The 17,500-nt window shown below is 32.8% G+C and overlaps 1 protein-coding gene across 50 annotated transcripts in view; it reads right to left on the reverse strand.

Moving 5' to 3' along the window:
- Window positions 1-17,500, reverse strand: part of LOC106878372 (rho GTPase-activating protein 190) — a 342,913-nt gene that overhangs the window by 206,137 nt on the left and 119,276 nt on the right. For all 50 annotated transcript variants that reach the window (XM_089353931.1, XM_089353908.1, XM_089353914.1 and 47 more), the window contains exon 3: window positions 14,489-15,211. In XM_089353931.1, the coding sequence (XP_089210057.1) occupies window positions 14,489-14,891 (403 nt within the window). In that variant the 5' untranslated portion in view covers window positions 14,892-15,211. The remainder of the gene's footprint in view (window positions 1-14,488; window positions 15,212-17,500) is intronic.

Raw genomic sequence — 17,500 nt, forward strand, 5'->3', positions numbered from 1 at the left:
TACATATATATATATGTATATATATATGTATATATATATGTATATATATATATATATATATATATATATATATATATATATATATATATATGTATATATATATATATATATATATATATATATAAAAAAGTAATTTTAACAAAGTAGAGTATAAATAGCCCTTGCTAAAAATCAAAGCCACAGCTGGAAAAAAATCACCACAAAACTACAACAAAGATAAACACGGGCAATGCAATGAGTATTTCATAAAAAGGTACCTCTGCATGGAATGCAAAGATAAGTTATACATATTTCAATACTAATTGATTTGAAGCTTTGCATGATAAACATGGTTTGTGATCTTCAGTTGAAAACAGCATTTAACTTCCATTTCTAAAATATTCATTACGTCGATTCATGTTCATTTCTAACTTTGAACGTCCCACTCCGTTTAAAATAAATTGTCGTAAACAATAAAATTTCAAATAAAGTAAAGTAGTATTATTACCATTATATACAATAATAATGCACACATATATATATATATATACACATATATATATGTGTGTGTATATATATATATATATATTTCTACACACACATACATATATAGATATATACCTACATATATGTAAATATATATCTATATATACACACACACACATATATATATATACATACATATATTTTGTGAAGCTATTATTAGGAATTTTCCAAAGAATTCTAGGTATTACTCTATTATCAACTCACACACAGTTAGGATTGGTCTTACCAACACAAAAGATCTCTTACAAATTATCTCTTCACATAATATTATCCTGTTAAATAGTGATACTTTTACTAATACTAACATTAATTTAGCTTATACTATCCATCCCCCTAGAAATATTAATAACAAGGTTATTGTATCTGGAGTCAATTACAACAGAATCAAGTTTATGTCATGTAACTCTAAAGTTAAAAATTCTATATACCAGTGCAAAATTACTGTTGGTAATAAAGTATTTTTTTATATAGGCAGCTCATCTTCTAAAAGAATTTCTAATCATTACTCTACATTTAGGGATAGGAATAAACATAACAGTACAGGGCTTAGTAAATTAATTTGGTATCTTAAAGACCACAATAAATAATTTAATTTAGATTGGTTGATTCTCTCAATTTCGATACCTTAAGATAAAGGCAAAGAATTCTGTCATCTCTGTAATTCTGAACTATTTTTTATTCTTTTTTCTAAAAATCCCCTTGTAAACATGGTTATATAGCGTGCATACCGATGTAAACATTGACAGAAACACACCTTTAGTTCATATAAGTGATATCTATCATTATATACAATTTAAACATTATTTTTCTTCTTACATTTCACATTCACTAGATATATCTTTTTCCAAGACTATAGGGTTTTATTTAATTTACATATCGTTATATTTTGACCAATTTATAATTTTATAACTTCACATATAATTTCTTAGTGCAAGTCTCCTGTTGTTGGTACATTTTACTTTTTCTCTGTGTTTTGTTTGGTTGAAGTACTGTGGTGAGTTGTTACTGGTTTGTTGAAAAGAACTGTTGATTGCTTTTTTGGAAGCTGCTTGTTGAAGTTTCCTCCTGCGGGGGAATTATTGTTATTATATCTTGTGGCTTTTTAAGCCAATTTTGTGGGGGGGGGGGGGGGGGGGGAAGGAAACTTCTTTGCTTGCATCATTTTCATACTCACCTGTGTCTGAAGCAGGTGAAGAAAGAATTTCACTGGCAGTGACGCTGAGAGAATTAAACTTTTTTGAAGAGAAAAAAATCACCGGCAGTGTCGCCAAAAAAGTTCACAGAGGTAGTGGGAAGAAAAGAAACCCAGTTAAACACAGAGAGAAGCAATCTGCAAAGATACATGTCAATACTAAAAAAAGAGGGGTCTGAAATTCAAGTGGTCACTCCGAAAGAAACAACTGACATAGTTAACAGGAGGAGAATCTTGTATAAAACCTACAACATTGGGAAAAAAAGGATATATAAAACAGAGGAGAAAATTGTGGGAAAATGCCTCAAACCTATTTGACCTGATATTACATACATTAACCATGGCAAAAGATTTGGAACAGTCGAAGTGAGGTTTAGGTCAGAGGAAGCAGCCAAGAAGTACTCCTCGGAGACCCTCAGAATGGAGGAGGTGGTTCTTCCCTTATATATGGGAAGAAGAACGTCAACAACACCTCTCCAGAAGTTGATGCCACCTGTTTAGTGGCAGCTATCATGATGGGCTTGGAGGACAAAATAACTATATTCCAGGCCTCTGTGGAAAAGGAGGAGAATTGGGAGGGACAATGCTTGACAATCCTAATTCAAGCAAAAGTCGCAACCCTCAAAGAGATTGTGGAAATCATAAATGTAGGCGGAGAAGAAAGATTGATAGTATTTGTTGAAGGAAGAAAACCAAGGTGTTTTAACTGCGGGTTGAAGGGCCACATCAGGTCGGAATGTAAACCAAAAGAAAAAGAACAACAAGAAGAAGAATTAGAAGAAACAACAAATGAAACGCCAGCACCAACACTGAAAGTAGAGTGAACACCAATATCGACAGAAGAGAGTGAAGGAAAAGATAGAGAGGAGGGGTGGTCGACTGTTTCCAAAAAAAAAGAAGAAAAAAACCACAGACTGCCCCTACTAAACTGAAATTAAAAAAGAAGAACGAGAAAGAAAAAGAAAATACATACACGGCCATCAAGGAATCAAATAATAGACTTTCTCATCTACAGGATAAGCTGGAAGGATTACGGATGGATTAAGTCCGAATTCTTTCACGACGTAGGCCCCGTCAGAATGGATTTTTCTCCATATATTTAAGAGGGCCTACATACAAATACGCCACAAGCCCGGGAAAAGGAGAAAGAAAATGAGAACAAAGGAACCTCGAACCACTGATGCAGAGGTAAGCAATGTCAAACATTCATGTAGGTTGTTTAAATATGTGTAGCCTGATGTCAGGCTGGAAGCAAAGTCGCTTGCTTAATGACATCAGCTTTTCGGCGGAGGCAGCGGGCCGGATAGCAGGAGGGACCTAATGGACTTCCTCTCCGACCTAACGGACTTCCTCCCACTCCATCCGTAATGTCTTCCGGTCAGTCCCATCATTCGTTCATTTATATTGTGTTGAATTTTTAAAAGTCATCTTTTGTGTATTCCGATTCGTGTATCTGACCCCCAAATCAGGTTGTATTGACCCCTCTATGTTGGCCCCTTGTGGGCAATAAAAAACCTCACATATAATTTCACATTATATTATTTAAGTCTATGAACTATATTTGGAATACAGGACAATGTAATGGATTTTATACATAATTATTATGGATTACTACAGAAGAATTACCAAAGAGGCATATGTGGATGTCAAGATTCTCATACTAAAGTCTACTTACCAAAATCAAAAGCAGTAAATTTTAATTTATATTTCAAACAAACATTTTCTCATTACTTCATAAATTTTTTAAAAAGTATCATTCGTTAAATTATACAAATTTCACATTTGATATTTCTGAGGAGCAGAAGAGTTATCTATAAATGCTTATCAATATAGGATTCCATTATTCTATATTATCTAAGTCTATGAACTATATTTTGAATACAGGATAATATAATGGATTTTACGCATAACTATTATGGATTATTACAGAAGACCAGCCAAGGAAGAATATATGGATTAAAGTCTCATACTAAAGAGTACATACCAAAATCAAGAGCAGTAATTTTAATCTTTAATTTATATTTCAAACAAAACACCTTTTTATCATATTACTTCGTATTTTTAAAAAAACTACCATTCGATAAATTATACAAAATTCAAAGCTTAAATCTCTGAAGAGCAGAAGGGTTGTCTATAAATACTTATCAATAAAGGATTCCATTATTAGGACAGCACTTCTGCGAAATGATCGTAAGATGCTTTGAAACTTAATTCAAAACTTTTAAACTGTCATATTTATTATTATTATTATATATTTATACTTATATATATTTTTAATACAACAATTATTTTACACATGCATATATCTTTCTGATGAATTTTCTAATATTGATTTCCTGATATTAATAATAATACATCATAATATATATATATATGTATATATAATAATACAAAGAATATGTAAGCATGTATACACAAATATATGTACATACTTACATCTACATGTGTATATAGATGCATATCAGGGTACAGGACGTTAGAAAAATGAACTACAGACAACGAAACGAACACATAGGAAAACAGATAGCCACTTGGAATTATTCCTTCGTCAGCTGCCTCTATTCTAACTAGACCTTTCGAAATATATATATATATATATATATATATATATATATATATATATATATATATATATATATATATATATATATATACTCTTTTACTTGTTTCAGTTATTTGACTGCGGCCATGCTGGAGCACCGCTTTTAGTCGAGCAAATCGACCCCAGACTTATTCTTTGTAAGCCTAGTACTTATTCTATCGGCCTCTTTTGCCGAACCACTAACTTACAGGGATGTAAACACACCAGCATCGGTTGTCAAGCGATGGTGGTGGTGGTGGGGGTGACAAACACAAACACATACGACAGGCTTCTTTCAGTTTCTGTCTACCAAATCCACTCACAAGGCTTTGTACATATATACATATATATACATATATGTATGTATATATATGTATGCATATACATATATATATGCATATACATATATATATGCATATATATATATATATATATATATTATTTTGTTTGAAAGAGTTCCAACACTGTCTGTTTTTTATGTTTTATTTATATTCCTGCAAAACCAATGTGGGATATAGAATATGGAATATACAATATATAATATAATATACAATATATAATATAAAATAAAAATGGATGGTACTATGAAATAAAGTATTGAATGTCTTATATTGAACACTCAATATTTCATCTATTCAATAAGACATATTCCATATATTCAATAAGACATTCAATACTTTATTTCATAGTACCATCCATTTTTATTTTATATTATATATTGTATATTCCATATTCTATATCCCACATTGGTTTTGCAGGAATATAAATAAAACATAAAAAACAGACAGTGTTGGAACTCTTTTAAACAAAATAATATATTCCTCTATACACAATCATACAAAAAACCCCCCCTTTTTTTGTATTTATTTTTACTTGCATATATATATATATATATATATATATATATATATATATATGTGTGTGTGTGTGTGTGTGTATGTGTATATATGTAATGTGAGATAATAGTTTCACTTTTAACAGTTTCAATATTAATAGTTTCATTATGTATATATCATATATGTAGTGAAAGTATTAAAAATGAAACTATTAAAACAAACTATTATCACACATTACAATAGAGATGTTATTGTTTCACATTTGACACGTAATATCGAAACAGTCTAAGAGACTGCTCCAAGCTCACATTAGGCTAGAAGTTAAAAAGTTTTTTGGCCCATGACATTCCATGGACCCTAAGTAGCATATGTGTAAAATTTGAATGAAATCTGTTGGCTAGGTCTTGGGTTTTAGTGATGCACACATACAAACAGATGCAGATTCTGTGTTTTATATATATATAGTTAAATGATAAAGAAATGAAGAGGGTTGTCTTCAGATGTGCTAGAAGCAAAAACCAAATCGCCTTTAAATCATTCACTTTTCCCTCAGAAAATATTAACAATTTAAAAAGATTTTATACCAAAAATGTTCTTCACATAGTTTTGAAGTACAAAAAAAAAAAAAGGCTAAAATAGTTATGGAGTGGGATGATGAGGGGGCATGGGTAGGGATGTAAAAAAAAAAGTTTTGAAAACATTTTTCATACAAAGATGCCCCTCAACCCCATCATTTCGAAGGCTGTGTCTTAAAAGAAATTGGGGACAAATTTCTATATAACTGTAATCTATGATGTTTGAAAGGGACCTGTATAAATTTTCATTAAAAGATATCCATTTTCCTGAAAACTATGAGAGAGAAAAGTCATATCATGTGAATTTTCTGAAACTCATATCTCTACCCCCTTGGAAAAATTCTTTCCCATGAATCCCTATATAGTCTGAAGCCACAACATCTAAGCAGTATTTGTTGGGGGTGTATACATCTGTAGTAATGCCCTTTTAATTATACATTTCTTTCATTTTATGTTTATTTCATTCCTTATTTGCAATGTTCTCTCTTTCACTCATGCACACTGCAAAGCTTAAAGATGGGCTGCTGAACTGAAATCTCTGTTGCTTTGAGGGGAAGGTAGAACTTGACAAACTGCTTCTCCCTCTGTTGTTGGACTACCGTGATGTTTGTTTAAAAAAGATTATGACTGTGATAAAATAATGAAAGCAAAATTTACTAAGCAAGTGAGCACTATTATACAAAGAAATAATTAGATGTTAAATATAAAAATTATTAGAATTGAGAATCAAATGTGAAAATATTATAAAGGAGCTCGCAAGAAACTGCCCAGAGGGCGGTCTTTCTGCCAGTATATATAATTAACTTTTATAAATATCTTTATGTTATCTATTGAAATAAAGAAAAACCTTAAAAAGAACGCTAGTAAAGTATATTTTTTTATTAAATAAATCGATTAAATAACAAAAAGGTTAGAAATGACAAGAAAAATGCTGACCTAAATTATCAGTTATAATAGATGACACTGGGGGGAAAATACCCATCTTGCATGTTTAGTGTAAGCAATAATTCTGAATAGGCTCTATACCAGTAGTTCTCAGTTTCTTGAATATGTAAGCCAGATACAAAAGCTGGATTAAAAAAATTTTCTTTTAGTGGGTCCCCACACCAAAAAAAAAAAAAAGTAAAACGAGTCAAAGAAAAATTTATAATATTTATAGAGAGAAGGACATTGGAGGTGTATGTGACTCTGGGAACTGTAATTGACAATCACTGCTCTAGACACTTATCAATTACAGGCACCTAATTTCCTATTGACTCCCAGAAGTAAATGGGAAAATAGGTTTCACATTATGGCAAAATGTTAGGAATATAATGTTTTTGTAATATGGAGGATGTCTGTATTTCTACACAATATTAATATTTAAAAATTGACGTAAACAACAAACGTAAAAAAAAAAGCCCACTACTATTTTGAATATTTCCACACTTAGTAAAATAATGAATAAACATCATAGAGCCTGTACTTGCAATTCAAATCCTGAATAACCTTAGACTTATATTATTTTGTGGTTGAGAAAAAAAGAAACTTGTAATAATTTAGACATCAAGACTAGCATCTAACTGAGTAGAAAATGTATGTTTCATTCTCAACATGATGGAAAGTCTCACCTTCATCATCATCCTTTAACATCTGTTTCCCATGCTGGCATGGGTTGGATGGTTTGACAGAAACTGGCAAGACCAGGGGATGCACCAAGTTCCATAGTCTGTTTTGGCTCGGTTTCCATAGCTGGATGCCCTTCCAAACACTAATCTCTTTACAGAGTGTACCAGGTGCTTTTTACATGGCACCATCACATCTAGATAAACCTAATGCCTAGCTTCTCTTTTTGCTATCTGATACAGTTCTTTGCTAACCCTACTTTTCCACTCTTTTCAGACCTGTCTTAAATAATTTGGCTTTAATATTGATTTTTGATAACTTTCAATGAAAATCTCATAGACTGAATACTATTGTATAAAACAAAGAATTAGATCTCTTGTTTTAATTATTTAGTGGTCTCTTAGAAAGTTCTGCCTTTCTGTTAATGCTGAAAATTATTTGCAATGTTTTATTAGTACTCCTAGTTGTTGGCGACATTATCAACTGTAACATATTACAAACCTTTAAACATGAACTCACTAGTGACTTCAACTTGATTAGCACTCTTGATCTAGCAGCCTAACATTCCATTAATGTTATATACATTATTGATTTCATGTCAGTGTTTGACAACATTGTGATGCGTTATCTTTCTATATGTCTACACTATTTTCTTCCCACTTCTAAAGCTTTGTGTCCTTTGATCTATCACCAATGGGGGGGCCACTAACACAATAGATTTATATTTATTTATCAAGGTTCTATGATTTAATAGTTCATGAGAAATTTTTTACAGTATATTTCAGCCATTATACTCATTAACATAAATTTCTGGTACGTTAACACACATTTTGTGTTATACTTTCATATTACATGCCTACAGAAATCCAATCATCTCTGTTAGACAGATCATAGGACAACGGTTTTGGACACAAGCACACATTGAATTTAGATAAATTTTACAACTGCTTCAGAATATTTAGTCATTTTGACCATTATCCAAGTATACAATCTACTGTAACATTAAACAATACTATTGCTATTGACCAGCTGTTATCTTCAACTTCCATTATTTGTCCATTCAGTAACCAATATAACCATTAATAATTATTTTGGATGTAACGATCCATATCTTTCAAAGTAAGCTGTTATTAATCTAATCTTGATGTTCTGGTCAACTTAATGGATAGTCACTGAACTTAGGCTGTATTCATTACACACACACAATATCTGTACCAAATGTATTATAGGTAAAATTACATTGTGAAAAATCATTTATGAAAGCAATAAAAAGTGTTCACACAGAACTCAGTGGAATGTCTCTTTTGACTAGAAAGCATCCATGTGGCTACTTAAACTAGCAAGAAACAGCGGACAAAACCCACTTCAAATAATACCCTAGTATCTTAAAAAAAAAAACCCTAAAAAAAAAACAAACGATGGACACATTAGGCAAGTACTCCTAGATATAGATATGATAGTATATTCACAAATGGAATACTTTAAATCACTGTTTAACCAGGGGTTAAACAATAGCACTTGAGGAAAAGGTACATTCAACATATGCCATGTAGATGATGCAATGTTATCCTTTATGAAAGACATACTTGAAGTTTGCATTGCTTTTCTGACAAAGTGATACTAAACAAACCCCTAATAACATTATAATAGTGTATTGATTTGAAGTGGTAGACATACAAATGCACACATCCACTCACCCAAATATATAGGCACATATTAACATTTGGTGCATGGCTTAGCGGTTAGTTTGATTCCTGGCAGTGCATTGTACCCTTGAGTAAGTTGTTATTTCACATTACTCCAGTCCACTCAGCTGGCAAAAATGAGTGGTACCTGTATTTCAAAGGGCTGGCCTTGTTACATTCTGTGTCACGCTGAATCTCCTTGAGAACTATGTTAAGAGTACACATGTCTGTGGAGTGTTCAGCCACTTACATGTTAATTTAACAAGCAGGCTGTTCTGTTGATCAGCTCAACTTAAACCCTCATTGCTGGAACCAATGAAGTGCCAGGTATTAACATATATACATATACATGTACAAACAAGTGTAAGTGTACATGTAAATATCCCTACACTCATACATGAACACATATTATAGCTACAGATATAGACATATATCATATATAAGGTTACACACATATAAGCATACTTACATACATACACAATAATTCATGCATATACACACATACAAGTGGGCTATTCACACAAGGAAACTGAATAATTAGCAGTATAATTTATAATACATACAAAGACAGACAGTCTCTGTTTAGGAAATTACATGTGTAAAAAAGAAAAGCATATATATCAAGTACATGCACACACATACACGCACACTCTCTCTGCATTTGGTTCTTTTCCTCGATGACCTAAGCCAATAAGAAGGTCTCTATGAAGTCCTTTGACATAAATAGCAGCTACAGCTCTAAAATTACACTCTACCATCTGGAAAAGAACACACTGGATAATATGATTCTTGACGCATTGTACTCTATACTTGAGAGAGGGAGAGGGTAATTACAGCTGGAATACCTTTCATCATAAGTAGGTTTGATATGGGATGACACTAATCTGGAGAAACAACTAAAGGAAACTCAACAGTTCATCCTGAAAGAAACAGCAGCCAAACTTCAATCAAATCACACCTACCACTTTCAAAATGAAAGGAACATTAGAGAATGTAGTCTCTAATATACAAAAAAATGAATGCTCAGAGTTGGAAGATTTCAATAAATGTCTAGTTTATCAGGGCTTACTTGAGCTTAAGCAAAAACAACTGTGTTCTGAGTCAATAAGAAATCTTTTATAGCAGTGATTCTCAACTGTTTTTCTATTATTTATGCCATCAATTTGATATATTTCATCATATACTCCTGTACTCTCATATAGAAATAGACATTCATAATCACCATACAAATAAAAATCCACATCACTGCCAAAATGCTACCCTTAGTGTTAGTTTTGATTAAAATATTTTAATGATGCAGTGTACTTGCATATGACACTTGTATGAAGGAATAAATAAATGTGGACATAAATTGATTCAAGAATTAACAAGTGAAAGAAATTAAATATATGAATAGGTGGAAAAAAGGCAATACACATTGTTTCTTTGTGAACCTAAACTATGAATTTCTCAAAAGTTAACCTAAGCAATAAATTCTACATAACTCAAATGTACAAAGAGACTCTATCTTCTCAAATAAAGGGGAACCAAAGAATATTTACTTTCCAATCCAATTAGTTCCACTTTCTTAAAAGACATGCATATATATATGAGTCCACTGCATCTTAAAGCAGAAACAGCTGTGAGCTAATGTAGTTCATAAGATATCATTTATTTCTTTGAGATCTCATTTCATATATATATATATATATATATATATATATATATTCTTTTACGTTTCAGTCATTTGACTGCAGCCATGATGGAGCACCGCCTTTAGTCATGCAAATCGCCCCCCAGGACTTATTCTTTGTAAGCCTAGTACTTATTCTATTGGTATCTTTTGCCAAACTGCTAAGTTATGGGGACATAAGCACACCAGGATCAAGCAATGTTGGGGGGACAAACATAAACACACACACACACATATATATATACGACAGGCTTCTTTCAGTTTCCGTCTACCAAATCCACTCACAAGGCTTTGGTTGGCCTGAGGCTACAGTAGAAGACACTTGCCCAAGGTGCCACACAGTGGGACTGAACCCAGGACAATGTGTTTGGTAAGCGAGAAACTTGCAACACAGTCACTACAAAAGGAAAATGAATAATATAGATGAGAGAGATGATTATTACAAGATATATCTTTAATAGACTAATAGGGTTGTAAAACAAAACAATTTATCCTACCACAAAAAAAGGGAGGAAAGAAAAAGAACAAAACACAATATCAATGAAAGAACTGAATCAATAAGAATATTTGAAAAAAGTGACATTTTAAAACAATGATAGATTATTTTGTTAAATTATTGCCATAAACATAAGCTATTAATTTCTATTTTATCCAAAATTCCCATCCCACCCTCTTTCTTGTTAAATGTTGAATGATATTGAAAACCAAGTGGTTTGGAAATGTGTATCTCTCTTTTTACTCTTTTACTTGTTTCAGTCATTTGACTGCAGCCATGCTGGGGCACCACCGTTAGTCGAGCAAATCGACCCCAGGACTTGATCTTTGTAAGCCTAGTACTTATTCTATCGGTCTCTTTTTGCCGAACTGCTAAGTTACGGGGACATAAACACACTAGCATCGGTTGTCAAGCAATGTTGGGGGGACAAACACAGACACACAAACATATACACACACATACATACATATATATATATACACATATATACGACGGGCTTCTTTCAGTTTCCGTCTACCAAATCCACCCACAAGGCTTTGGTCGGCCTGAGGCTATAGTAGAAGATACATGCCCAAGGTGCCACGCAGTGGGACTGAACCCAGAACCATGTGGTTGGTAAGCAAACTACTTACCACACAGCCACTCCTGCGCCTACAAGAATTTTTTTGTAAATCACTGGGGATCATTAATGAAATTTCCCCCCCCCCCCTTCTCCTCCACTACGAAAATGCATAAAACAGATTTTTTTTTACCAAAATCCATTTCTATTAGCAATCCAGTATCACACACATACACATATTTGCAATCCTGTATACAATCAGCTGAGAGGGAGGGGTGGGGAAGAAGGATCATATAGAGCAATCAACTACAACAATAGACAAAAAACATGGACTGTAAAAATGCCTTGGATTTTCAAAATTACATCTTGCCTTAATAATTAAGCATCTGTATTAAGTTCTAGGCATTATCAAAAATGACTGCCGGAGAGTAAAGTTGGAAAATATAGAAAAAGATTATGTGCTGACAAATGTTAATACCAAGTGAATTAGTTATGAGCTACTTCTCCACCCTCCATGTGTGTATGTGTGTGTATTTGTAAAACAATGTATAGTGATTAAATGAACACAGAAACTGAAGTTGTAAACCTTTAGACAAGCATTTAGAGATATATGGAGGAAATAATCAAAACAGAGTCTAAATAGTCTGAAATGGCAGTCAAAGATGTAAAGAGGAAATCCTTTTTTTATAGATGATGGGGTGAGAGTAGTTATAGAGGGAAAAAAATACAATCTGATTAAGATGTCGGAGGTCAAGTATTTATCTAAGGGAAGATAAAACAAAATAAAATATAATGTGTCCTCTTTCTAAATTCAAACTGTTTGGAATCATAGGAAACAGTTTCAAGTACCACTTTTTGAATAAGGGAGAGGAAAAAGGTATTTATTGATTGAAAACTTGCCTGTGCATGAAGGCCTTGACTTACTTTCATCCAGTTAAATAGTGATCTTGTCATGAGAAAAACAGATAACTGGAGCAACCCGCTGAGGTATTTTTTATTTTATTTATTTTTTGGTCACACAAATGAAACCTGTTTAATTGGTATTAAAGAATGCATTTATACAAAGATATAAACTTGGTCAATAGGCTTGAGGAGAACAAAAAACATTTTTACATTCATTACTATGCAAAAAGGAAGTAGTTTAGAATACTGACTCTTTGACAATGTTGAAACTATGATGAAAATTACATCTGCCTTTGGGAGTAATAAACAATTTAATACCCTCTATTATGTCAAAGTAATCACATCAAAAGGAATCTGTGATAGAAAGATCCTTGAATTTAATTTGAATCACATTAAATCATTTCAAGTACAAAGCTAACAAGACCATAGACCCTTACACTTTTGGAGAATACATGACTCCATCTAGCAGAGTCCAAATAAACGCTAGCCATTATCAATCTCTGATAATCTTTGTGAAATTTACTTAAGACTATATAACAAAGGCAGAAAATAGTTGCTAACCTTCCAGAACATTACTTCTGCATGTAGTTGTGTGTGTGTGTGTGTGTGTGTGTACACACACACATGTATATTTTAAATCGATTAAAAAAAGGAAGCTCTATATTTACTAACTTCCTCTAAACAGTTATCTTATCTGCCATTATTACTACAACCAGTTTCTCTGGGTTTCTGACTCTCCAGTGGAACCAAGTCCATATAAATGAATTAATTATTTCTCCAAATACTGTATTCTGGAATTTCCCTTACATCTGCAGACCTTCTTCAACTACAAACCTTCAAAAATTCAAACAATCTGAGAAGAGTTAAAATGGCTATGAACTGTTCTTTTTTCAGCAACAATAATGAATTCATAGCCACAAGTTCTCAGATTAAATTGGCTACATCATTCATATGGGAATGGTACAGCCAATTTCATCTGCTCCAAAACTTGACTGTTACTTTATTTTATTGGTCTTGTAAAGATGAAAGGCAAAGGTGATCTCAGTAGGATTTAAACTTAGAATGTATAGAGATATAATTAAACACAAGTCATTTTGTCTGCTGCTTTACTGATTATGCTAGTTTTTCAACAACAATTATTTTTACCTTTTTCAACAATTATTTCTAATGTAGGCACAAAGCTGGAAATTTGATGGAGTACTGACCCTCAGTACTTGACTGGTACTTTATTTTAATGACGCTGGATGGATCATGACAAGCAAACTTGACCTCGGCAGGATTTGAACTTAGAATGTAAAGAGTTGCAAGAAATACTATACTCAACTGATTCTGCCAGCTTGCCACATTAATAATAATGATCTGAAATTTTGGAGGAGGGAACTAGTTGATTACATTGACTGCAGTATTCCACTGGTACTTATTTCATCAACATCACTATATTTCTTATATGCAAGAGTTAATAAAGTTTTCATCTTAAATGTAAACAGATAATGCATGAGAGTAATCACTAAGACTGGACAGCTATTATCTGGGAATCAATACTGCAAATCCTACCAATATCTTGACTGCATCAACATAAAAAAAAAAAAACAAGTTGACCCTGCACTGTGACAAGATAAAATACTGGGACAGAAAAACGAAAAATGAAGACTAGTAAGCTGAAATATAGACAACACATGTTATAATGGACACAAAACTCAAAAGTTGCATCTATAACAATGCATGTAAATGTCCTAATATCCACTAAGTGACAGAAACTTTTTTTTTATCTAGTAAAAACTCCACAGACAAAAGGATAAAAATCAGTTAACAAAAATCAAGACAAAAAAAGCAAGTAACTATAAATGATGGATACTTACCAAGTTGTTCTTTACAGATATACATGAGTTTTTCTGCTGATTGCACTTTGGTACTAATACACCTTTTACTATAAGGCTCATGCTTGCCAGTCTTAAATGGCTGAAAAGACACATCATCTGTGAACTCAGTCTGTTCTATCACATGGAATGTGTGATCAACTCCTTCATCGGTTTTGGAGATTTCACCCCAGTACAGAAAGTGGTCATTGTTGATCACACGGCCTCCGAAATCACTTTGGCTTAACACAGAGATGTGCTCCATATGGTAATCATTGGCTAAAGGTCGCATAAACCGATTGCATAGACATGACTTGCCAACACCAGTGAGGCCCTTTTCCTTCTCAGTTCCTGACAGACCAATAACACTAATGTTAAAGGTCCGTGGTTCTGTCCTTTTGGCCATATTAGGAAATTAGGCCACCTCACCTTGGCCTTTACTAATACTACATCTTGTTATGGGAGTACACTAATAATTGATTTCTTGTTTATGTTATTTTGGTTAAAATTCCCAAGGCATGGCTCCATGGTAAAACAAAATATTTAAACAGCAATTTTACTTGGAAAAAAAAAAAGAAGAGAGAGATGAAGTTGTTAATTGGGATCCTTTGGTATCTATTTTAAGATCAGCTAATAGTTTAGTTCTCACATTCACCCTGACAAAGGATTAAAAAGATCAGAGAATCTTTTTCCAAGCTTTCTTTCTTCTTAATTTAAAGCATCAATCTGAAAGAAGAAAAAAAAAACAGTCTTATTATAAAAAGAAAAAGATAATAATAATAGTAATTTTCAGAAAATGAGAAGAGCAAAAAGAGTTTATTTCAGTAGTTAAAGGCAACTAACTAAAAACACCTTAAGTTATAATAGTTTTCATTGTAACATATTTATAGGAAGTTACATTATTTACATTTGACGGATATTTGTCCTCATCTTGTTTGTTGTTAACACAACATTTCGGCTGTTATTATTATTATTATTATTATAATAACATCGAAAAATACCCTAGGAATGAGAACCCAGGTTCAAAATTTCCCCAGGACACCTGATGAAGGCTGGAGGATATATCAGATGAAGCGTTGTGTTAACAACAAACAAAATGAGGGCAAATATCCATCAAATGTAAATAATGTACATAATTCCTCATCTCTTAAATATAGAACTGTATTATAGGAAGTTATCTTTGAAGATTGTATTTCAAATCTGATTAATAATAGTAAAACAATATAACATTCAAAATTTATGGTGTATGCATGTGTGTTCACATATGGGTTTGTATGAACAAGAAAGACATAGAAACTGAGAAAATGACAATCAGACACATTAATTTGAACTGAGTCAGATATCAACAATCCAAGATGTAAGAGGTATCGTTAAAAGTGGTTTGCCTTGTTTGTGAAGAAGATATAACTAAATTTAATATATTTTCATCATAATTCTTTCTTCTATTCTATTTTTCTCTCTTCTTTTTCGCTTGGAATATGACATTCAAAAAGATGTCCTTTAGGACACTAACCTTACTGTCATAGGCTGAAATGTTTCCTAAATCACTTTCCATGCTATGCAGGTGAGGCAACATTAGGGAAAGAGAGCATAAGTTATATGCTTAATGTATGCAATTAGTACTTTAGATAAATTATAACAGAATCAAGAAGCTTAACTGCGACTGTTAACTCTAATTTGTCTTTCACAGTTCTCTAACTATCATGAAATTTTTTTTTTATGGTTGATACGACTAAATATTGTATGGCATTGCCAGTAGAAGTTTTTTTTACTACCACAAAGTCATTATCATGAGCATAACCATATGTGTTTCGATGCATACTTTTTATTTTTTATTACCAGTTTTAGTCATTCAGTTGTAACAATGCTGTCTTGGTCTAATAGTTGATTACATCAGCCCTCAGTATATATTTTATTAATCTTGGAAAGATGTAAAGCAAAATGAAACATGATAGAATTTGGACTCAAAACATAAATAGATGCAACGAAATGCCAACACTCTACCGATTCCATGGTCCATTTACCATGCATGTGTAATTGCAGCAAGAGAAGAAAGATACTTAAATCACTATGTATGTAATATACTTTGTGTCTTTGTACATATATATATACTTTTTTTTTTTGTAACATGTTAGCATTTGAAGTTGTTTAATATGTCCCATTTTATAAGATTTACTTTCTAAATCATTCAACACAAGCTGGAGTAGTTCTGTTTATTTTCTGTATTTGTCTCAAAGTTTTCTAAATCATCCAACAGCGTTTCAACTCTCTTGCTGTAACAGTGTCTTACTCAGTTGTTGTTTGTCTTTTATATTTGAAAATTCACTCTGCTTTCTTAGTGATTAACTAATTGTATCTTACAGTGATTTTAGACTCCAGGTCATAAGGATACCAAGAAGCAGACCAATCTGGAAAAGGATTTGGAAGTTTAAAAACCCTTCATATAGTCAGAGATTTAGGGACATCCTAATTGAGAAATTTGATGAGAGGGAGGAGGAGCTACAGACTTCTGACATAGAGAGCAACTAGGAATTCCTGCAGGACAGCCTGCTGAGTGCCACAGACCAAATCAGTGGCTGGTGCAAAGTCTCACCCAGACCTAGGGTAATGTGGTGGTGGAACGATGAGGTAGACAGGGCCATTAGAGCAAAGATACAGGTCTGAAAGAGTCAGGGTAGCAGGGAACTGTATCAGATAGCCAGAAGGGAAGCAAGGAGTTAGGTATACCTAGCCAAGGGAGAAGCAGAAAAGAAGAGGTTTGCCTATGTTCAGTGACATGAGGACCAAAAAACTGAAGTGTTCTGGATTGCAAGACAGTGTCTGAGAGAAATTGTGATGTCATAAGAGAGAAATATGTCCATATGGATGATGGTGCACTTACATTTAATGATTCTGCAAAGAAAGAGGCTTGGAAATACCATTATGAAAGACTGTTGAATATGAAGAATAAGTGGGAGGAGGAGATTCGGCCAAATGTTAACCCAATTGTGGGACCAGCTACCCGAATTGACAGTG

Source organism: Octopus bimaculoides, chromosome 6 (assembly GCF_046866305.1).
Source record: "Octopus bimaculoides isolate indiv1 chromosome 6, ASM4686630v1, whole genome shotgun sequence".
Lineage (NCBI taxonomy): Eukaryota > Metazoa > Mollusca > Cephalopoda > Octopoda > Octopodidae > Octopus > Octopus bimaculoides.